Raw genomic sequence first — 22,970 nt, forward strand, 5'->3', positions numbered from 1 at the left:
AGCGCCGCCGGCGTTGTGGCGCCCCCTGGGGGCGGGCGGCGCAGTGGCGGGGCGGCGCGGTCACGTGTCTGTGACAGCGGCGCCGTGCCCGGCCAGCGGCAGTCGCGGCAGCGGCACCGCAGCGCCAGGCGCCGCCGCCAGCCCGAGCCGGGCGGGGAGCAGCGGGCCGGGGCCGGGGCCGCGGCCGGGGAAAGGCGAGGCGAGGCGGGAGCCGCCGCCGCGGTGCCTGGCGGCGGCGAGGGGGGTGTGGGGTGGGCCGGGCCGGGCGCGGCGGGGAGCCGATGCGGAGCGATCGCGGGCGGGCGGCGGCGGCGGGAGCAGCCATGGCGGGGCCCCGCTGAAGGAGGCGGCGAAGGAGGAGGAGGAGGAGAGGGGAGGAGAGGAGAAACCTCCGCATTCCCTCCCTCCGCGCCCCGTCCCCCCGCGCGGACCGCCCGCCCGCCTCGCCACCTCCCCGCATGCCCGGCTGAGGCCGCGGGGAGGACTCAGGCACCCGCCCGCCCCTCTCCCGGTGCCGCCGCGGACAAAGGCGGAGAGCGGGGCAGCCGGAGGAGGGGAGCGCCTGCCCGCGCCGCGCGAGCATGGCGGACCGCAGCCTGGAGAGCGTGTCCCTGCCGCTGGAGGTGAGGGCCCGCCTGGCCGAGCTGGAGCTGGAGCTCTCCGAAGGTAAAGGGGCGGCGGGGCGGGCCCGGCCCTCGGGCGGGCGGCGCGGGCGCGCGGCAGCGGAGCGGAGACGAGCGGCAGCCCCCGGCCCGCTCCCCCCCCTTCCCTCACACACCCCGGGCCCTGCTGCCCGCCCGGCTTCCCCCCGCGGGGCTGTTTCGTTCTACCTGCGGACCCCCCCCCCCCCCCTCCCCGGGCTGTGGCCGCGGGAGGACCCGCCGGGCTGGCTGCGGGGGGCTCCCTCCCTGCCGGGGAGGGGGACCTGGCGGGGATCGGCCGCGTACCCGCCCGCCACCCACCCCCCTCCGCCGCCGAGTCCCCGCGGTGGGGTCGGTTTGGGCGATACCGGTCAGGTCGCCGAGGGGGAACGATTTATTTATTTATTTATTTTTAATCGCGGGATTTATTTATTTAATTTTTTTAAATCCGTGCGGCTGAAGGCTTGTGGCGGCTGTCTCGGCGGGGCCGCTGGCGATGCTCCGCCGGTTCCCGCGCGTCGCCGCTGCCGTGGCCGGGGACGAGCGGGACGGCCCCAGCCCCCCGGCCCCACGCCCGGCGGCCCCGGCGCGGGGGGGGTCGGGGCGTGGGGGGGGGCGGCCCTGCGTGCCGGCCCGCCGGGATCGCGGGGGCCCGGGCAGCCCCCGGGAAGAGCGTGGGGAGCGTGTGTGTGCGTGTGTGTGTGTGTGCCCGCCCCAGGGCTGGCGCTTCCCCGAAAGGCAGATCCGCTTTTTTCTTTTTTTATTAATGACCCCCCCGGGTGCCAGGGCTGGTTCGCCACCGCGAGGCCGCGGCACTGAGCGGAGAGGGCAAACGGCCCAGCGTGCCCCACAGTGCTCGCTGGAAGCGGTCGATGATACATCGAGCTGCCTGGGCTTTCCCTCTTTTTGTAACGGTTTGTGAGGGCTCCGAGCCAGAGAGTGAAACGCGCTGGAGCCAGTTCCATCAGCAGGGAGGAGCCGGTGTTGACACTGTATTTTCCTTTTAACGCTTTGAGGGTGAAGAGGCGAGTGAGCTGCTGGGGTTGCTTGTGGCTCTCGTTTCTGTGCCTCCCCCTGCCCGAGGGTGCCCGGCAAACCTGAGACTAGAGGAGTCAAACACGATATTGCCTTTCTGTGATGCGCTGTCCGTCGGTTGGCCCTTATCTGTGGTAGTGAGGGTGGGAGGAAGGACCGTTTGTATCATGATACATGCAACGTTCTCATTTTAAGCAGAAAATGCTTCTTGGTGTGTAGCATGTCATTGTCTACACGCCAGCGAGGTGCTCATTGAAACAGCTGTTAGTAAATGCTTGCAGAAGATGGAAATCAAACTGGCATAGACCATCAGTAAGAAATACGTGAATTCAGTGTACTGAAGTTGTAATACAGGTTTACGGTGCAGTTTCTGTTGCTGGAAGCATAATCCATGAAGGCACTGAAGAAGTGGGACGTGGTTTGCCATTGGACACCTGTATCTGCACTGCTGTAACTTCCCTGCAGCTAGAGCTGGAATGAATCTAGCCCTCTGACAATATCTTTCCTTCCATGCCACTGACATTACACCCAGCAGAGGGGCTGGCTCATGTTTTCTGACTGTGGCAGCCGAAATGAAGATCAGGTGGAGCTGGGAGGCAGGTGGAGAAAGGGTCAGCAGTGCAGTTTTGGTGTCTTCCCCCAAGCCACTCTTGATGTGTTCTTAGTCAAGTACATTGCCGTGCTCAGTGCCTGAGAAAATGAGATCAGTCTCTGCTTAAAGCTCCTGCCTTTAAGTACCCGTTTTGTGACTGCTGGCCTGTTTCCAGAACTAATTCCTACAGGACCAGTGATCTGTGCAGTTGTGTTGTGCTGTGGAAGCCTGGTGGATGCTCTGGCTGTGTTAACTCTGAGTTAAATGGTTTTCCGGGCAACTTTGTGCATCTTTGAAGTCCGCTGGCTTCAGCAGAGTACGTTCACTGAGATGCACTTACGCAGGTACATAAAAATTCAGAAGACTGAGGTTTTAATATGTGTTACGCTCATGACGTGTTAAGGTGTCTCTGCTGCCTTCGTGAAGCAGGGAACTGTCGAAAGCAACGGACGGGCAACCACATGCTTGAGCATGTGTTCACGTCTCACTGACAGCGTTGGGAGCTGCGTGGCTGCTGTAGATTGTGCCCCTTCTTGAAGGGCTTTCCAGAGTCAGACTTGCTAGGAAAAGGTTTCTCAAATGCTGGATGCCTGAATTGGTTTTCTTGTATTGTTTGTGAGTTCTGGTGCCGGTGAATGCTGTGGGTCTTACAGCTGCCGCTTGTATCTGAGCAGCCCGGTTCTCCAGGGCTGAAACTGTTACAGACAGCGCAGCTTTAGGAACAGCTCCTGAAAGCAAGCTGCTGCTTTGTGGAAAAGAGAGGAGCACCGGCAGGGTTACTGAAGATTGTTTCTTGACTGTGAGCTAAAGCTGTCTCCTTCGTAGCTCTCGGAAATGTCTTGTGTGATAGTGCGGGTCCTGCCCATGCAGCGTATCTGAAAGCCTGATGTGAAGTAGCTGGTGTCCGTGTGACCAGACAGCTTGTACTGCGTCACCAGCACAGCGGGCACTGTGCAGAAGTTGCAATTACAGTCTTTGCTGGTAGTCATCACACATGTAAATTTCGCCATGGTATTTCCCGCCTCCTTGTAGCCAATTCCGAGTTCCTTGTTCAGCTGTGCGCTAGGCATGGCCTCAGTCGCAGCAGGGTGCTGGCAGGACAACCTCTGGAAGAGGCTGCCGGACAGGTAGCACGTGCTTTTCAGACTTTTCATAGGGCAGAATACCTTTTTTTTCGCCAGCGTTTAGGCAGTTCTGCACTGTTCGTCGGTCGACAGGGAGGAGCAGTTCCTCAGGAAGGTGTTTACTTGGCATTCTGCTAAGATCATCTCCATGGCAGTCCTAACGCGTTGGTTATGGCGGGCAAGCCACATGCTTTCTACCTCCCCTTTGTTGTGGTTTGAGTTTTGTTTTAAACCTAGCTATTTAGAAGATGCTATGGATGCAAATTAGGATAACCACTTTAGGTTTCGCTAGTTTCATTATTATCGTTTAGAAGGTGAAGATCAGTCAGAGCCAGAAACACTTAAGAGTGTCCTCCGCGTGCCGGTCGCCTGCCCCACGCAGGGAGCGAGGGACGGGCGGCCTCGCACCCTGAGGAGTGCTCAGATTGGCTTGCACGTTGATGTGTTGCCATGTAATGTTGCATTCAGTTTAAGGCATCAATAGCACACTTCTTGACTGTGTTTTCGCGTCATTTTGGGAGTGGGAAGATGCTTATGTGTTTCTCAGAACGTGGCGCGGCAGCAGTTTATATTTTATGAATATTAGAAGTTGTGGGATCGTCCTTATCCCATCAGATATTCTGAAGACATTTGTTTTGCAGTGTTTGAGTGAATGTGCCTCATGCTGGCATGTTACATGCATGTTTTTTGACACTCTGTGGTAGTTTCCGCTGGGCATACTGAAGCTTGCATTGCTCAGAACTGTAGCCCTTCTAGGCTGATGCAATCAACATGTCACTCTGCAGTAGTTGTTCTTTAGGGCTGCTTAGAATTTTACGAGGCTTTAGTTTTCTAACGATGTATAAAATTGTACTGGGTGGAAATAGATGAATCATCTTGTTTTTTAGAATAGCTTGGGGGTTGTTAACTGAAGAACTGGTTTAATAAAACCAAGAGTCCTGAAACGTGCTGTCTTATTAAAAAAAATCGTTCTACAACCCCTCCATTCCTAAAAACACTTCAGAATTTTTTTAAAAAAGCTCCCCAAATACTTTTCTCATTTTCCCCTCAATTTAAGGGTATACAAGGTTATATTGCCCTTCCAATTACTTCCTGAACCAAAATTAATTGGGAAAAGATGCTCTATAGTTCTTCCAGTATTTTATCCAAGTGTCAGATAACAGCAAAAACACTGAAAGAACCACAGACGCCACATGGAAAATGTGAAAACCATCCTGTTCTGAAACTATTCTCCTTATATTCCATACTGTACTTCCAGTCCTCTTCCATTTTAAACATATGAGGCATAGCAGTTTGGTGTTTTTTTTTTTTTGAAAGTCTGAACTTTTCTCCGAAGAGCGCTTTCAAAAAAGTGTCATCAGATCTTTAATGAGTGGTTACTTATTCTCAAAAGCACTGGACGTGCACTCAGCTAATTAATTTGCTCCTCAGCTTTTGTTGCATTGACTGGCTCGATTATATTCAGTAATATTGTTGGGTTGATTGGGTCATTGTCTGGCCAAGTTTATTATTTTATTAGGTGTAAGTTCTGTCTTTTGTTGTCTGCATGTAGTCACTGGGTTGGGGCCAGAGAACTGTAGTTGGCTCCTCCAGTTACTATTTCTCTGTAACATTCGCCAGCTGACTCTTCACCCACGGAGAGGTTTCAGAGTGTGAAAATTTCAATAACTTCCACACGTCTGTGATTTGGGACGCAAATCATCCTTTTAATTCACTCCTTGAGAGATAGTGCTCTGCTTAGCAAGTGGGTATCACCTGTGCAATGACAAAGTGCTAATACTTCCCGAGTTTAGGTGAGAAATGAACGAAGAAATTCAATGCTCACATTTGCTTGTTGTTGGTTTTTGAGCTGTTAGGGTGCAGTTGGCTCGTGTTTTCAGTTCTTTTTCTGGCAAAGAGAGGACTAATTTACTCAAAATACATAAAGCTGAAATTTTCATGTAAGTTACCTACAAGATCTAAGACTTTAAGAAAATATACCAAATACTATGGGAATCACAATAAAATCAAGAGCGCTGGCAAAAGAAACTTTTCTTTCTTTGTAAAAGGAAGCTCCTCTCATCAGCTGTTTTGTTACTTGGATGGTGCTCAAGTTGGAGAGTGACAGTAACTCGATTATTTTAAAAACAGGTTAAATTCACTCAAGTTAATAACCATTTGCATTTTAACTCACTGGAATTTGAAGTATTTTGTTTGTTTGTTTGTTTAATAACTACCTCCTTCACTTTACGGTGATATATGGACTCGGGGGCTTTTAGTGGTTGGTGTGGTGTCGGAAGGATTCTCTGCCAGTCATTCAGCTGGAGTACATTGTGATGCCTTGTGAAATAGGCTATGCAAATCTCCAGGATGTTCCAGGAACAGCTGTCCCGAAGGCATGCTGTAAATATACCTTTATTGCCAGCTGATGTTCAGCGGCGTTGATGCCCAAGGGTTACACTTAATAGATCGTTCAGATGATCCTGACTGTATTACACAACAGACAGACTTGAAAAACCTTTCCCAAGGACGTGTGAAAACTGCCAGTGGGGTGTCAGTTTTATAGGCAAAACAGGCAGTAAGCAATGTATTTGTAACGAGAACACGTGTTGTACGGAGCTGCCCTTCGGAGCTTCGGGCTACGTCTGCGTGGTTCTGCTGCACAGGGCAGGGAGCAGAAGCCGGGACTGCTTCCCCTTGCCAAACCACCAGCGCGAGTACACCTACGGCTGTGAGTCAACGTGGGGCTTTCTCTAGAAGGGTATTGACCTGCCTTTGTTATTCCATTGTGAGGGGAATGCTGTCATTTTGATTCGAATAGTCTTTATTCTGGCAGACCAGCTATCCTTTGGTATTGAAGGAATCCAGATTTAGCACACCTCTTTCCTTTGTGTTTAATTTTTCTCAGGGAAAAATATTTTCATACTGTATAAAAGGCAGATATAATAAACTAATTTTTGATGCAGGATTTGGATTGGGAGCAGCAGAAAGATCAATGTTTCTCTGAAGGGACATCAATAGACTCCTTTAGGTTTTCATAGCTCAGAATGGATGCTTGTGGTGTGGTACAGAAAATCCTAAATGTGCCGTAGCTATTCTATACTTAAAAATGCATTGACTGCATTTTAATTTTTTAAGAGACTATTTGTATAACGCGTCAAGCAGGACATATAATTTTTTAAAAATAACTGCTTTAATTCCCCGGCAACTGTCAGACGAGATGACTCACTGCAGTAGAAGAATTCACCACAGCGCATCACAGATTTGACACAGACTCCTAAGCCGTGCAAAATTATGCATGTATATTCCTCTGCCTTCCTGGTGGGTGAGCTTCGTTTGTGCCAAACTCCCGATGATCCCATTCTGCCTTCTCTCCTCCCCCGCCGCCTTTTCTTCCCCCTTTCTTGTTGAGAACCTCCCTGCAGCCCAGAGCCCCCACCACGGCGGCCCCTGATTCTCTCCTTGACTGTGGTGGTGTGGGGGGCATTTCCAAAACGTGATTGCTCTCTGCAGGGTTATTTCTGGTCTTTCCTTCTAGTACTAGGGTAAACATACACGAAAAAACTGGAACTGGTTTCGTTTAACTCCACTTGGTGGAGTGCATCAGGGAATTGCTCATTTTAGGCCTGTGTAGATGAATTAAGTTACTTTTTTAGTAAGCTTAGCTAAGGGCTTCTAATTGCTAGCCAGTGTTACTTATCACTGGGATTAAGTACAACTTTAAAACATATCGGGGACATCATGATCTTCTGCAATAAAAAAGCAAATATAGAAATAGGAATACTCAAAGCGATTCAGCTTGAGACAGGTGCTGGGAAGACCGCAGCCACGGCGCTGGCTGGAGCCTCTGGCCGTGGGAGAGGAGGCTTCTGCCCCAAAGCCTCGTGGAGTCCTACCAGAGCAGCCTGCTCGTGGCTCTGGGGGGGCGGACGAAGGCACACCGTGGCGCTTCTTGTAGTTGGTTGCTGGTTCTGGACAGTTTGGTAGGCGTAGTCTAGCTGACACAGAACCGGCAGTGCTCAGAGCAGCCTGAAGTGCCAGGGTGTGGATAGTTGTCACGTTAGTTTACAGCAGAAGTTAACATTGAAAGGTAAATGATGTCTCCTCTCAGTGAGCTCTTTTTATGGTGTTAAATGTTTGGATGACTAGAGAAAGAATGCATTCTTATAAAGGATCTTGATAACTTGTAAGGGAAGGTGTTTCCTATGACTTTTGAAGGGGCTGTTTGATTTCCAAAGACTGAACTGGACCATTAACAGGCCATCTTTTAGGATGCTTGGGGTGGTGTTTGCTGTTATGTGCATGGCGAGGTCTGCAGAATGGTGGTGGCTGAGGGGAAGAAGGGATTCTTCAAATGCTGTCTGCTTATATGGAAGTAAGAATGGATGTTAGGACCTGTATTTGGTCCTGTTTCTCTCTGGATCCAGAAACCATACCTTCACACTGACCATGACATCTGCAATTTCTTAATTTGAATGTTGGCTTGATCTGTATGTAAGATTAAAATATCAAAAAAACATCTTGTAAGTCTGGTCTTGTAGGAGCTGTTCAGAAGCCAGGAAAATGTTTCTTAATGAACTCTGTGACAAATACTGAAGTGTAAGTAATGGAGCATGCTTTTTCGCTGGTAGGCTGGTGGTTGAAAGTCTGGACTAGCAAAAGCTTAGAGACTTGTGGTTGGCTTAGAGACCCAAACAAAGTGTGCCGACACTCTTCTTCCGAGCATGTGGATGTCCATGTGTTCATGAACAGCCTGGCAAAATAAAGAGACCCTAGCAACAATCTCTGCACGGAAGGCAGGCCTGGACTATCCCATCTGTGTGGCCCCTCCAGGCAGAGTTACGCAGTATTAGCAGGATGGTGACAGGGCTATTGCATCTATTACCATTTAATGAGAAAATAGACCAAATTGGTCTTTGGGATTCTAGTGTCTCATTACGGAACAGTTCGGAAACTGTACAGAAAGTTTCCTTCCGAAATCCATATACTCTGTAACTACAGTTTCATACAGCTACATGCCTCAAGATCATAGCAAATAATGAGACTTCACCTTTCTTTTTTTTTTTTGAGGGGATACCCTTAGTCATATTAACTCATATTTTTCATGGTTATAACTGCAAGGAGAATGAGCAAATCCTAGATTTTTTTGCATGCCATGCCTCTCTTATCCTTGTTGAAAGAAATGGTACTCAAATAACAGGCTAATATTTTTGATGAATGCCTGAGCAAATAAAATGATGGCATTGTGGTGACATGCAAACAGTTCAACTTTCGTAAAGAATCTTAAAATGGAAATTGCGTTTCAAATGCTAGACTTCTCTGACAGATGCCTGAGGATGAACAAACAACAGTTATTTAGTGAAACAGCAAAATGCAGAAACGTCCCTATTCTGTCCTGAATGATGACAATGGCAACCCCCTCTGCTGAATTCACTGGAAGAGCCCAGTTTTATTTGCCCTATTTTTTAGTCTAAAAAAAATGAATACATTGTTTAGAAGATTATGTAAGTTTTTCTAAGTGTTGTGAACTGAGGAGTTAACTTTTTTTTAGGAAAAATGAGAAAATACTGTTGGACTGTGGGGTGATTTTTATTTCTAAGAGGGAAAATAACAGATTTGGTTCTACTTTTAATCAGTTCCATGTTGTAATGGAGAAAGTTGGTTTGTTGTGTTGAGCAACAACAATGGGACTAGCAGGAATTAAATTTAATGACTTTTTTATGATGATGAAAAAAAAGAGTCTTGCATTTTATGTTTATCAGTTTTATGCTCCTAAAGTATTTGCCACATTCCAGTTACAAGGTTTTATGCGTCTCTTACAAACTCTGACTTCAGTCATATGAGTATCCATACCACAGATTTGGAAGAATTTGACAAAACAGTCCAGAATAGATCTGGAAGGGTGACCAAGAGTAGAGACATGACATTGGGGATTAAAGCAATCTGAATAAACATTGTTTACTGGGAGAAAGATGGGGAGTTTGTTCTGGTTCTTTGACAAACCTTGTGTTGGGGTAGGACAACTACTTTCTCATAGTGCAAAGTTAGTGCAATGTTAGCAGTCAAAAAAACTGAGACGATCCAACTCCTGGGAATGGAAATTAGACAAATTCAGATCTGAGATAAGACAGAAAATATTAGTAAGGATAGATAAACACTGAAGCACTTGCATAGAACAGAAGACTCAACAGCTTTCTAAAAAAAATCTACCCACTGGTAGACCTCATAGAAGGCTCCTTTCTAAGAAATACTGGCTGTGAGAAGTTTGTGTATGTAGATAGATACGTAAACCACTGAATCCACCCTTGACCAGAAATATACTGGTTTAAGTGTGATAAGTACTTTTCTAGTGGCATTTTATAAATGTTTTAGTCCAATATTATGATACATATTTTTTCTGGTAACTTGAAAAAACACTGCAACTGTTGAGAATTTGAGATTTAGTATGTTTTCAGTAGTTTACTAGTGATGACTTGACATTTACTTGCAGTAGGAATTTGTTTTAAGTCAATATTGAACACTGCAAGGATGTGCATACATTACAGTTTGAGATGATATCAAGTGCAGTCGCTCTGATAATACTTCCTTAAGTACTGACTACTCCTGTCTTTACCTGTAGCTCAGGGGACTTCTGTATAAGCATGAAGTGGCGGAACAGTAACATTTTTAAAAGCTCCCTTAAAATGTATTATATGTAGCTTGGTCATTGGCTTTTCCATCAAGTTATTGTCCTTTTTAATCATTTGAGTAAAGAAAGCACTCGCTTCCTCCGAAGATTAATCCTTCCTGCATCTTATTCCCTGATACTTCAGGGAGTGGAGGTCTGTACTCAGCGAAATGAGTTGCAGTAAGCCAGGTAGTGTATTATTTTCCTGCTGTAGCTCTGTATTTCCTTTTAGCTTTTGTACAGTAGATATATATCGTGATCTATATTTTTAGTTAATAGATCTGTGAGTATTGTTTCTTTCCTTCCCCTTTAGTGTTTCTTGAATTTTTTATTATTATTTGTAATTCTGTATGTGATTTTTAATGCACCTTGAGTCCATGCTTTTCCAGCATACTAGGATGCAGCTCATGAGAAGCCCCTTCCTACTTTGAAGGCAAACCCGGATCTCATTGGAAGGTTTCTTCAGGATGGCTGCTCTTTGCTTTGATGTCCCTGCTTTTGCCTCGCTGGCCAGTCGCAGTAACTTGGATTTGCTCTCTGTGTCATGGTCGTAGGTGAAGGATATAGGAGCAGTGAAAGTGTCTCTGTGCCTTTGTGCTGCCATTGGAAGGTCTGTGAAAGCTGTGCTGTTTATCAGGAGTTTCACAGAGCTGGTGTCTTTGACCTCCAGAGGTAACCACTCCTGGAGCATGGTGAAACGTAGAGAGAAGATACTCCTGTGTCTGCAGTGGGAGAAGTAAGGTATTTTGTTTTGCTTAGCCCGGACACTGTTTGTCTCCTTGAGCACAATGATGCCTTGGCCGGAATACTGGCTGCTGATGGTACTTCTGAGGAAGATGAGGGCTCCTGGCAAGTCTGCTCTTTCTTCTTGAGCTTTGAAGGTCGACCTCCTATCTGTTTTTTGTTCCACAAAGGATGGTGCACGGCCAAGGAAGGTGGCAGGGGTCACCTTGTAGAAAGGTGGAGAAGCTGTGTGTGGGATGCTTTGATCCAGAAATAGGCACAGTGATGTTAAGTTTCATCTTTGACTGCTGGACCTTTTGGAGACATTTGGTAACTTCTGGTAACCTAGTCTGTAACAGTTTTCCCTCCGTATTATACTTTCAGAACAAGAAGTATAGGAAGCCCGGGCTCTTTCTTGTCAGTGCCAGTTTCTCTGTCCTTCTGGGACTACATGCACCAGCTCTTTGTACTGTTCAAGAAATATGCTGGGCTCTTTTCTGTCCCGAAGGTCATGCAAAGAGGACGTCATCTCTGAAACTTAAGGAATTTCAGTCTGAAGTCCTCTTATTACATGATGCTGTTTGTCATTCGTAGTTGGTGGTCTGGCTCTGGCTGACCTGCAAAATGCATTTCTGTGTATTTTGGTAGGAAAATATCACCTGAGTGTTAGGTCTATTACATATCATTCAAAATGTCAAATTGCTTATGTATGTTGCTTCAGATGCACTTTGGCTCTTCGTGATTGTAATTGGCTAGTTCTGGTAGATAATAAATGTAGTTTCAAATTGAACTTTCTTTATGAGCCATTCTGCTTCAAGATATACTAGAAATAACTCCAGGTCTCATCTGCCAGCTTGTTCCTCTGTACTTTTTTAGGACTGAGGCAAATTGAGTAACTAGGACTATGTTAGACTGAAATTGGGAAGAAGGAAGCCAGCTCTTCTTTAGAGTTGGCTTTTTTAACATGAACAGCTTCGTGATCTGAATTTAGACAATCTTTTTACTTCTGTCATAAATCTGCTCAAACTTAGGTGCCCAAAGAAGTCTCTCCCCTGACTTCTCTCTAGATACAAGGTTATTTTGCTAGTGGGGGCCTTGTGAAATGCAATAGTTTGAAAATGATAGCTGATGGACGCTACCTGAATGTCTTGTTTAAGTAATAATAAAATGTTATGTATGCTTCTTCATCAAAAATTGCTCACATGGCTATATTTGGGTTCAGGGAGACAGAATAAACCATCTATGTAATCATATCCTTCTGAAATATTGTGGCATCTGTTTTTCTCCAGGCTTCTTTTGAAAATACTGTATGACCGTTGTCATGGCCTGGGTCACCCCCCTGATCAGTTTCTGCATTCCACCCCTGAGCCCAGTGAGGACAGTAAAGCAGCCACAGCTCGCAGAGATGGGCTCTTAGGAGTGTACAGTAGGAATTACAATAAAATTACAATAGGAATTACAGTCAGGGTGTGATTGAAGTCTCCCCAAAATAGAAGTATGGGAGTATTCTCAATGTAAAAGCTGAAGCTTCACTTCCAGGGGCTTCAATAAGGAGGGAGTGTAAGTTTTGCAAAAACATATTCTTGTATTTATTTTTTCCTCAGAATGAAGTCCAGTTCACCTAAAAATAAACGGCAAAAACTATGCTGGCGTCAGGACTGCACTACTGGGTGTATCTCCCCTTCAAGCTATGTCTGTGAACAGTCAGAAACAATTTGTGATATTTAAGGAACTGTGCCAGGGTGTATGGTAGAAAGAAGCGGATACGTTTTCTTCTCCTCTTCTCTTTGTGTCTAGTCATTGGTGGTACTAAGAGAACATTGTGCATTTCAGGCTGAGCATTTACATACATGGAACAGCAGGCCAAGACGTACTCCCAGTGGAAAGACAGAGACCCCATTCAGGAATGGGAAACCAGTCTGTGTTTAGAGAAGTTGTTACCAATTTGTTGCAAGCAGCTAGTGATCACGAAAGCTATGTAGCATTTCTGGTCCTTTTTGAGAGGTGACACACGGTCGGTATCGCCTCTCCCTATGTGACAGAGAAAAAGAAAGCCAGCATATGTTCCTTTTGCCTTCATTTTTTCCTTTGCCTCAACTCTCTCTCTGTTTTTTCCCCCCCTAGTTTCAGCAAGACCCACTGGGGCTGCTCTCCAAAGGCATCTGGCCCTGGTGTGGCACGTCAGGGTCCGTCCGCCATCCTGTCCCATGTATTTCTGTCCCTTGGTCATCTATCTTCCCACCAGTCCACTTAAACAGCAGGCTTGTGTGCAGGATTGTGGTGTAGAGAATTCATGGGATGCCTTCTCTGAAATAGCTTCTTTTTGTCACATGTGAAAGAGTGCTCACGAGACACGTCAGGACCAGCAGGCTGAAAAATGAAATCTTTTATTCTTAAGTTGATTTAAAACAAATTATTGTCTTGGAGTAACAAATTCGTTAACTGCTGAAACTCAAAGACTGTAGAGACAGTAGCTGAGGTGTATGTGGTCTGCTAATCAGGCTTGTTGTTGGCTTTTTTGGTTATTGCTGTTTCCTCCTACTTTATCATGTTTGCACAGAGCTAGATTAGGATAGTGTGAGGCATTTATGGAGAAACGTGCGTCTTAAGTTTCTTGAAATCTGATCTGGAGAGAAGTCATGACATTTATTTCCCATCTAAAAATGCATTTCTCATAATATCCCCCCGTTAGCAGGGTGAAGAAAAACAAGATCGTTTGTCAGCTGAAGTCTTTTAAATCCAAAGTGGAGCCGTACCTGCCCAGTAGCGGAGCGAGGTGCGGTTGGTGTCCCTGCGGCTGCCCGTGGCTGAAGCACTGCTCGCAGTTCTGTGTCGGGGCTCCCGCTCCCCCCCTGCGCCTCCCGGCGCTGCCATGTACCACGATGCGCAGCGTGCGGGGTGGCTGCAACACCTCCCTGAAATGCTGCAGCGTGTCTCCTTTCCCATTTGTGTGTGGGAAAGAAGAAACAAATAAACTTGGCTTATATCAGCTTGGTAGCTCGGTGGGGTTCAGCACCAGCTCGGGCGCAGCCGTGTTGCTTCCACCTATTTTCAAGCGTGGCCTGTGTTGAGGGGCAGAGCTGGGGGGTTGTACGGTTGCTATGTCCTGCACCCCTGCTCTGCTCAGTGCAAGTGTTCTGCTCAGTTTAGACTTTGGTGTTAATTTGAGTACCTGCAAAATACAACTCCCTGGGGAGCCCAACTTGGTGCAACGGTACCGATGGTGCTCGATGGGGGATGAAGCTGGCTTTGGAGAGTCCTGTCCGATGTCCCTGCTGCCGTGCTGGTGGTGTTGGCAGGTGGGTCATGATCCAAGTGATGCCTGGGTTTACAAACAAAAAAACAAAAGCAAAAGGAACAAGAAAACAAGAGGAGGAAGAAGAGCTTGTGGGTGGTTTTATTTTTTCTTTTTTCCCCCCCTGAGGAAATTTCTTTTTGTGGCTTTTTAAAGTTGGATCACTTCAGTGATCTGCTTCGTAGTGCAGCTTCATAAATAACTGCACCCCACAGAACAGGGACCTGAGCAGTGTGGAGGGAGAAAAAGGTGGGTGCATTGGGAAGGGATGTGTGTATACGAACATCTTAATCAAGTTTTGCTGCTGAATATTCTGTGTAACTACACTGTCTGAACATAAGGAAAAAAACTTTTTATTGTGAGGCGCTAGCACAGGTTGCCCAGGGAGGTTGTGGACTCTTTATCCTCTGAGATACTCAAAATCTGTCTGGACGTCATTCTGGGCAACCTGGGCTGGGTGTCCTCCGGAAGATGTCCTCCAGAGGCTCCTTCCAGCCTCAACCATTCTGTGATACAGCCTTAAATTTCCACCCTTTCACTGATGAGTAATTTTGCACTTCCCAGTACTTTTCTCCTGGATTTCATCTCCTGGATTTCACTCTGTATGCGGTTCTTGGAATGATGTGCTCAGCCTCTGCTGCAGTATCGTCATACCTGCTGTCAGTGGCTCCCCAACTGAGATCTTCCGCAATACAAGGTTTTAAATTTAGGTTGTATTTATGCCACGTGCACATTGGTGATAGTCAACAAAAATAGGGGAGGTGAAGCACAATGCATTAAACAGATATTTGATTTTGAAACCATTTCACTTAAAATAATGTTACTGCTTGTATGCAAAACTTGGTAATGGCAGTAAATTTGCATCTTATGTAAATGATCTAGAATTCAAGTGTGAGTTAAGATGCTTGTGATGATGTTAATACTGTCATTATGATCATCACTCAGGTATATGACTGTCAATTAAACAATTCCTAGGTTTTTTTATAGCTGTGGAAAAGTAATTCCTTTGGTTCTGTCAGGAGCAGGGAAATGAACAGAACTGAATGGCTCTGAAAATCAGTTTGTTTGATTACTTATTAACACCAATTTTAGATGTGAAAATATCTTGAATGTTGATGAGATCTTTTATTATTTTTATTAAAACCTGTTTTGAGAGTTGCATGCAGCTGTAGTCATGCACTTAAATATCACATGTGTTTTCAAAGTTTCCTGTCAGTAATGCAATAATGAATCCTCCTGACTGAGCTAGAAGGCAGTCAGCAGATACCTTGGCATTGTAGAACCACCCACAGGAAGATCTTCTTCTGGAAGCTGCTTGGTAGCTGCGGTCCTCAGCTGAATGTTTGGCCTCGTGCCGTTAATTCTTTCCCAGCCACTAGGCTTTCTTTTCCTCTCTATAAAAAGGGAAGCCGGACTCTATGTTTTGGGGTATGACCACAGCTTTTAAATATGGAAGAACTTCCATCGTCTGCTGACTGTTCAGTAAGCAGCATCATCTCCTGACTGTTCAGTAAGCAGCTGGACATAACTTTTGCAAGAGAAAGTTATGTCGAGTATGGTCCCAATTCAGCAAAGCATTTTAAGCATGTGCTTCAGTCTCATTGATATTGCCGGTTTAACTTAAACCAAATTGTCACACACGGAGTGAGCATATCTGTCTCCTGCATGGAAAAAACAAATCTTTGGCATCTTTGTTGCTTGCTTAAAAAGAGAGTCAGTGTTAATCAAAGGATCAGCAGTCTTTCTTTCAGATTACTGTGTGAAAGATTAGTGATCTTAAAAGCATTTTTTTTTTAAATGGTTCTCCACTATAACATTGTCAGGTCATTAGATGAAGAACAACAGAGCTGCCCGTGTCTGGGTCTCATTTTGTATGCTTTCTTTGTGTTTTATTGAATTTGTAGATTTACAAGATTTTGGGTGATGACGTCCTTCATTTCTACAGTCTGAGGCTGGAGGTCCTCAAACTTAGCTTGCTCCTGTACCGCAGCCTCAGAAACGGAATTCTATCACCCACGTTCTGTCTGAAGAAGGATCCTTGGTTGTCTTCAGGGTAAAGATTGCAGGTGTCAGGATGGCAATATTGCATTCCAAGACCTGAGATCAGGTCAGTCAAAATGCGGTGCTGCAGGGTACAGTAGTAACCCCAGTTCTCAGATGGGCAGGAGAGTCTTGTAGTACTTCAGAATCTGCTTTAAAAATCAGACTAACCAGATAACAAGGAGAGAATCTACTTTTATTTCCACGAGGTAGTGCATGTCAGCAGCAGAATGTAATATAAGAAGTATTTTGGCGAAGGATATGTTGAGTATGCTTGCGGTGAGTTGTCAGAAGCCACGTGCCATGGCGAGGGGCCTCCTGTCTGCAGCCATATGAGTGCAATCACCTTGAAAGTGCTAGGCAGGTCCTTGTGTTCAGTCTACCTGGTGCCTTTGAGTGACAGTGAGGGAGGAGGGATTACAGCAGTTGCCTTTCCTCCTAAACACAAGGAGATGTAGGCACCTGTTTTCTGGAAAACGTTTTGGGCCTGTTTCTGTTTACCTTTGGCTGCAAGGCAGGCAGAGGAAAGAAGCAAGGAAGAAAGGCTGGAGCCGTTCTTTTTTTTCTGCTGTTGCCTTAACAGAAGTAGTTCATAGGCCAATCACTGTCACCACCAGCCAAAGACAAAAATGCCAGTCTCCTGTTTTCCAGGCTGAGTTTGCAGCTCAGGCGTATAGAAAATCTAGATCCAGCTGGGTAGTTTTCCAAAGACTGTATTCAAGCCATTCTTTAATGGGAAGAAGAGGCAGTTGAGGGATGGGTGAGAAGATATTTTTTTTTTCTTTTCTTTTCTGGATTTTCAAAACGTCAAAAAAAGAATGGGAGAGGCCAAGTTTCTTTGTCCTTTGACATTGTATGGCAAAGGCATAAATTATTACCAGTTTTAGGAATTTGGTGGTATATTACTGTGATCAAAACATGAAATGAAAGATTCTGCTCAGGATCACAGATACGATTATGACTTGTTTTGCACTTTTATTTTCATCTTCCTTTTGCCATCCATTACGGTGTTTTGCTCGGGGTAACTGGGATCTACCGAACTTGGTCTGAAAGATCGCTGTTTTCCCACTGAGTTTGGTTTGCTTCATTAGGCTGCATGAAAACGTAGTGGCTGTCAGAAGCTTGGTCCTCTTGTAGTATCCCATATTTATGGTGGTTTAGTCCTCTGTTGCTGTGTTTCATAAGATCTCAATAATGAAAGAAACTTTTCATTGTTTGTGCAGTGAAAGGAATGGTCTGGAAAGCCTAGTACAAAATTCTTGTTTGTACCCACTGCTACGGGGTGAGGAGGGTAAGAAGTTACTCCATCACTGTGATGGAATAACTAAAATCTAGGCATAAAAACATATTTGAGCAAGGACTATGTATTTCATTAAAGGCTAAATGTGACACATTAGAGAACCAAAGAATTTAGCTGTGGAAACACCTCTTGAGGCAATGATTTCGTTTCAGTGGTATTTAAGGAAGTAGCTTGTTAAATTGTAAAAATCAGTACACAGACATCATTATTTTTACATGCAGTGTGTGTGTGTAGGCATATTTAAAGATGTAAAGGAATATACATGCAGAGAAGATGGGGAAGGAAAAACCTCACACACAGACTCTTCAGATGAACAAATCTTCCCACTTAAGGGAATGTTATGGGAAGCCGCAGCTCCCTTAGGGATAGGCATGCACAAGTTACCCCCGTTCTGAGTCATGGATTTTGCCTCTGCTTTGTGGCTCAGATGTGCAAGCCCCTGCCCCATCATGCTCCCAATTCCATAAATAACAGCTGAGGTCAAGAAGGACAAGGGATAGGTCACTGTCACTAGGAGGCCTTCTAAATCACACCAGGGTATGCGGGGTTTCTTGATGCTCAGCCTCAACTGTCTGGTACAAGATGATAATTTTAATCCTATTTTATTTATCGCTTCTCAGTAGCGTTTTGGCTTTTATACTGACTCACACCCTTTCCAGTGAGTCACCAATGCTTTTGTTGTTAAACAGACTTAACAAATATCTTTACTCCAGTTAGTTTTGTGATGTCTATGTTTTTACTTGGTCACATGAAATGAATTACACGCTGCCATTGCTGAATTTACAGCAGTGTCTTTTGGCTCGGAACAATTAACCATAATGACCCTTGGTACCTCAAAATACACAATGAATAAAATAAAAGTCTATTGTATACATCTTGAGGCTTATTTTAACACATTGCGCCTTCCCAATTGCAGTATCTGGTGATCTCTGTAGGGGCATTTTGTTACAAAATGCCCTGGCTCCCAGTGAACCAAATTTAAAACCGAAGCAAATTCAGACCCATATAATTGGTTGGGAAAATAATGAGAGAGGGAAGATCAGTTTGGCAGACGGGGACGCAGACACACAGAAAGTCTTTGGATGGAAGCAAAAGAGCTTTGAAATCCAGATCTTGCTCAAAGACTTCTTCGCAGCATTGGGCAGAATTGAACCGTAGGAGAGGTGAATGCTGCTTCTGAGCAAGAGCCCTTCCTCTGTCCTTGGGGCGGTGGCTGAACACCCATGCCCAAAGCGCCCTGTCAGCGACAGGAGCAGTGTTCGCTTCTCGGAGCCTTGGCATAGGCAGAAGAGGCAGCAAAGCTGCAGTGGTTTCACCATCTGCAGCAGTGGCTGCACCGACAGCGGCTTAGTTTGCTGATGTCCGGGACCAGTTGTCCTGAAATGTCTCTAGGTGAACGTGTGCCCCTGAAGTTACATCTCCAGCTAACATGTCAGTAAGTGCTCCAGCATAGAACTAATGAGGTATCAGCAGCTCCAGACAGGATCAGTGATTTTTTTTCTGTGGTATTTCAGGGGTTCATAAGTTGATAGCTGTTTTGTTTGAGTTTTGCTTTCAGGTCAGAAGAAATTCGTATGTCTGCTGATCACACATACACATGAAGAGGTTCTCACGGTAATTCCTGCCTCGGGTCTAATATCCTGTGGATGAACTCCAGTTCTCGTTAGATGACCATCCTTTCCTGTGCTGGGGGAAAAACTGAACTTTGTTTCCAGCTTGAAGTTCTCCAGTGGTGATTCATGCTCAGGAGTTAGACAAAGCTCTGCTGTTTAGGAATCTAATACTCTATATGGCTTCTTAAAAAAATACTAGCTTTGGACATGAAGTTCTGTATAATTGACAAACCTGAGGTTGATATAACTTAGTATATTCAAGTTGGACTCCGTTATACTTTAAGAAGTGGAACTGCTACTGTAGGACCCCTGTGCTACCACTTAAAGCCAAGAGCAAGTACTGACATCTTTCTTTACAGTCTCTTATGAAAGGCTGTGGGGCATTTTATTGTGGACTGGCCTGTGAAAAACTGACTGGGCTGGAAATTGCAGTATGACATTCACATAGAAGAAACTTGTATTGAAGTAGTGTTGTGAAGTTGTGCAACTAGGGATTATATTATTTGTTTATGGAAGTGTGTAGGTACAAATACAGTTGCATGGGACATATCGTTTTTATTAGAGGCTTCAGTCATATTGAAACCAATTAGAACTGAAACATGTGGTCAAAAGTGGGCATGTACTTAGGGCTTGCATGGTTAAGGACTCTGCTGTCTGGGGCTGGATCACAGAACTGGAGCTAGAAGAAGAAAGCATCCACAAGGGAACATAAAAAGAAAGGATCTCTGGAAAATCCTAAAGAAATTCAACTGGTGATGTAAGGGATTCAGTATGAGGATGACCAAGACTATATGAGGCATCTCAGCCATTTTTGGAGACTACACTGTCCCCAGCGTTTTTAGTTCCACTAATACCGAGGTGAACACAAAACTTGCTTCTGCAACTATTTTTAAGCCCCATGATCTTTCCAGTATTGACATGGTATTGAGTTCTTCAGCCTCAAAGACTTTCACTTATGGAACAATTTTATTCATATTTTTTTAATCATCTAAACAATATTTGATTCTAATACTGTAACACTGTACGTTACAAGAGAAGTCCTAAAGAAGGAATAAGCCTGAAGGTCCTTTAAATTTTTTCTTTTACTGGACTAAATGCTCCCACTTTTAAAGGTGGATAAATAGTATTCTGGATGTAGCTGTAACATTTTAAAAAATGTTCTTTTAGTATGCAGGAACTGCAGTCTTGGAAACACATGGTTCTTCTTATTCCCTCTTGCCCTTTTTTGTATCTGGCGCAGACAGTGAAGGAAAAACAGTAATAGTGTCCAGTGGACAACAGGAAAAATACAGCGTTGGAACATTTTAGCAGTGAAGCAACAAGCATCTGTTCTTCAGCACCAGGGCTTGGTTTGCCTTCAGAGGTGTTCTGTCGTTCGGGTGGAACCCCTTAGGGTGGCATTGCCCCCTGCTCTCTGCACCATCCCTTGGCTTGCCAGTGAAGCTGAGGCAGCTGAGGATGTGTTCTGGTACCCAGCTGCGCCACTGCTTAGTTCTGTACATTCACTGATATCATTGTTGATATACTGGACTGTGAACTGAAGGACCTGGTGGCACACGTTCACTTCTGCCACGTTTGCCGTGGCTTTCGTGGCTGCATTCAGAGGGAAATGGTGGCAGCTGAATCCCAGCAAGAATCAGAGCGTGTCTCTGCAATTAACTTTACCAAAAAAGATGCAGCAGGATTGGAAATGTTTAGGTTGGTGTTCCAAGAGGCTTGTTTGACACTCCCACTCTGTTCTTCAGGGATTTTAAAGCCTGTCTCTAGTTTAAATATAATTTGGGGGCTTATTTCTCATGCTAGGTATAATACTGAAAAAAATATGGTTGATTTTGGAGAGTTAATCATGGTAGTTTATCTCAGGCTTTTTTCATGGCTCAAAAACATAGTGTTCTTGTAGGTTTTAGATTTTCTTCTGTTAACAAAAAAAAACCTCATCTGAGTTTGGAGCATACTGATGAGGATGATGAAGGATAGTCCAGACCTCTGGAGGCAGTCAGTGTAGGTAGAATCTCAGAGTACCCTGTTGTCTATTTTGAAATGAGATGGCCACATCATTCAGCTGTGAAAGATTAGTATGCAGAAATCAGGCAGCAGTTTACCCAAACAGCATTTGGTTTCTGTTCCAGAGCTCAGGTTTGCCTGAGCTTCCGAAGTGCCCAGTACACCCGAGTAATTCCTCGGACCGCTTTCTCCACCATTGCAGTGCTCTGCCCTGCAGTGAGCGGCCCGGCCTGGCTCACGTGGGTGTCTGAACCTTCTGGCAGCATGTGGTGGCATCCAGACTGCCGTACGTGCTGTTCCCTGGGCTGCGGGGACAGCGCTGGCCGTCATGGGCCAGACCTGTGTCAGTGGGAGCACTCATTGCCCAACAGCAGTGTGGGTCCGGGCTGGACCCTGTGCCCTGGCCCAGCTGTGTTTCCTGGGTGTCTCCGTCACAAATAAAAACCTTTATTTTTAAGAAGATAACACGACAACAGCCTCAGAACTGAAGCTGTTCCTGAAGAGAAGTCAGTGGAAGAACACAAGCCAGGCTGAATGCTGTCCCACAGCAGCCCCGTGCGGGGCTTTTGCCGTCACCTTTGCCTTGCTTCTTTCCCGAGGAGTGAGTGAGTAGAACGCTCGCATTTCCTAGGAGTTACCTGTTTAACAGCAGGATGAGGCAGTGATGGGAAGAACCTCGCCTGGAGATGTGGAGGTTTCGGGTGCTGGCATTGCCACCTTCTGCTGAAATGAGAAGAGGGAGGATCGCGCCAGGGCTTACAGTGGAGGCCGCTGAGCGTGGTGCCGTTCAGAGCTCCTGAGCCCGCAGCTGGTGTCTTGGCGTGAAGGTGGCTGCCAGCTGCCGCGGGAGGAGAGGTTGCTGCTGAGGAGCGGGAAGAAGAAAGTAAAACTGGCAGAAAAATAGTTTCCAAACTGAAAGCATTTGCTTTTAGTCAGAGATGCTAATACTTTTCTAAGTTATGGCATCCTGTATTTTGGTCAAATATTCCTTCCCCCCCCCCCCATTTTTTTCCGAGAGCTGAGGTCATCACTGGATCCACCAGGCAGTTTCAGAAGTATTGCTTTAGATTGCATCATAGTGTTAAAACTTCAGGTTTAACCCAAAATGCCTTGCTTAGAACAGTAAGCAGATTTTAAGCAGGTTTTAACCACGTCGTCTCAATTTTAAGCAATGTCAACTGTAGAACCAAAAGCAAGCTGTATCAGTCTATTTGTGAGTTTGGTGGGTACTTTTTTGGAAACTGCAGTTTTATGCTTGTATTTAGTGTATTTCCAAAGGCTTGGGAATATGGGGGGGGGGGAGAAGAGTGGGATCTGAAAAGTATTGATTAAAAAGTACTATCTCCTCTTCTGGATTTGTATTTCCCATTTTCGCCCCTTGTTGTGTGTCTGAAAATACATAAAAGAAGTCCCTTCAGTCCATATTCTTGCATGTTATGGATGTGTTTTTCAATTTGATTAGGATTTAGACTGGATTATTAAAACACAAGGATAGCTTATAGTAAAAATTAAGAGCCAGCCAAATGCATGTGGGTGGTTTGAAATTGTCATGTTGAAAAAAATTCACAAAAAGCTTAAGACAATGCAACTGTTGTGATATTGTTTGCAAAATAGAAAGCAAACTGGGGATTATTATAGTATGAAATAATGAGACAATACACAACTGAATACATGCTGGAGTTGGGGAAAAAAGTAGCAATTGTGACTACAGATCCTTGGGCTTAATTTTGCGAACAGATAAACGCAGCGTATCTGAAGAAAAGACTGTTCTGCTGCATTCATTCTTGCTGGTTTTTACACCCATCTAATTGTCACGCTAATTTCAGAGAGTGGCAACAGGAGTTGTGTCATAGTGTCTCAGTGTTTTGAAGTGTAAAACCCTTTTGTTTTAGACTTTTCTTGAGTAGGGAAGTAAGCGGAGCACAAAAACATAATTTAGGAAGTTATTAAAGTGCTG

General features: G+C 45.3%; 1 protein-coding gene across 5 annotated transcripts in view; it reads left to right on the forward strand.

The window, feature by feature from the left end:
* Positions 1 to 271: 271 nt before the first annotated feature.
* The window catches only part of DIP2C (disco interacting protein 2 homolog C), a 326,462-nt gene continuing 303,763 nt past the window's right edge, over positions 272 to 22,970 (forward strand). For all 5 annotated transcript variants that reach the window (XM_075419735.1, XM_075419734.1, XM_075419736.1 and 2 more), the window contains exon 1: positions 272 to 666. In XM_075419735.1, the coding sequence (XP_075275850.1) occupies positions 582 to 666 (85 nt within the window). In that variant the 5' untranslated portion in view covers positions 272 to 581. The remainder of the gene's footprint in view (positions 667 to 22,970) is intronic.

Source organism: Opisthocomus hoazin, chromosome 4 (genome assembly GCF_030867145.1).
Source record: "Opisthocomus hoazin isolate bOpiHoa1 chromosome 4, bOpiHoa1.hap1, whole genome shotgun sequence".
NCBI classification, from domain to species: domain Eukaryota; kingdom Metazoa; phylum Chordata; class Aves; order Opisthocomiformes; family Opisthocomidae; genus Opisthocomus; species Opisthocomus hoazin.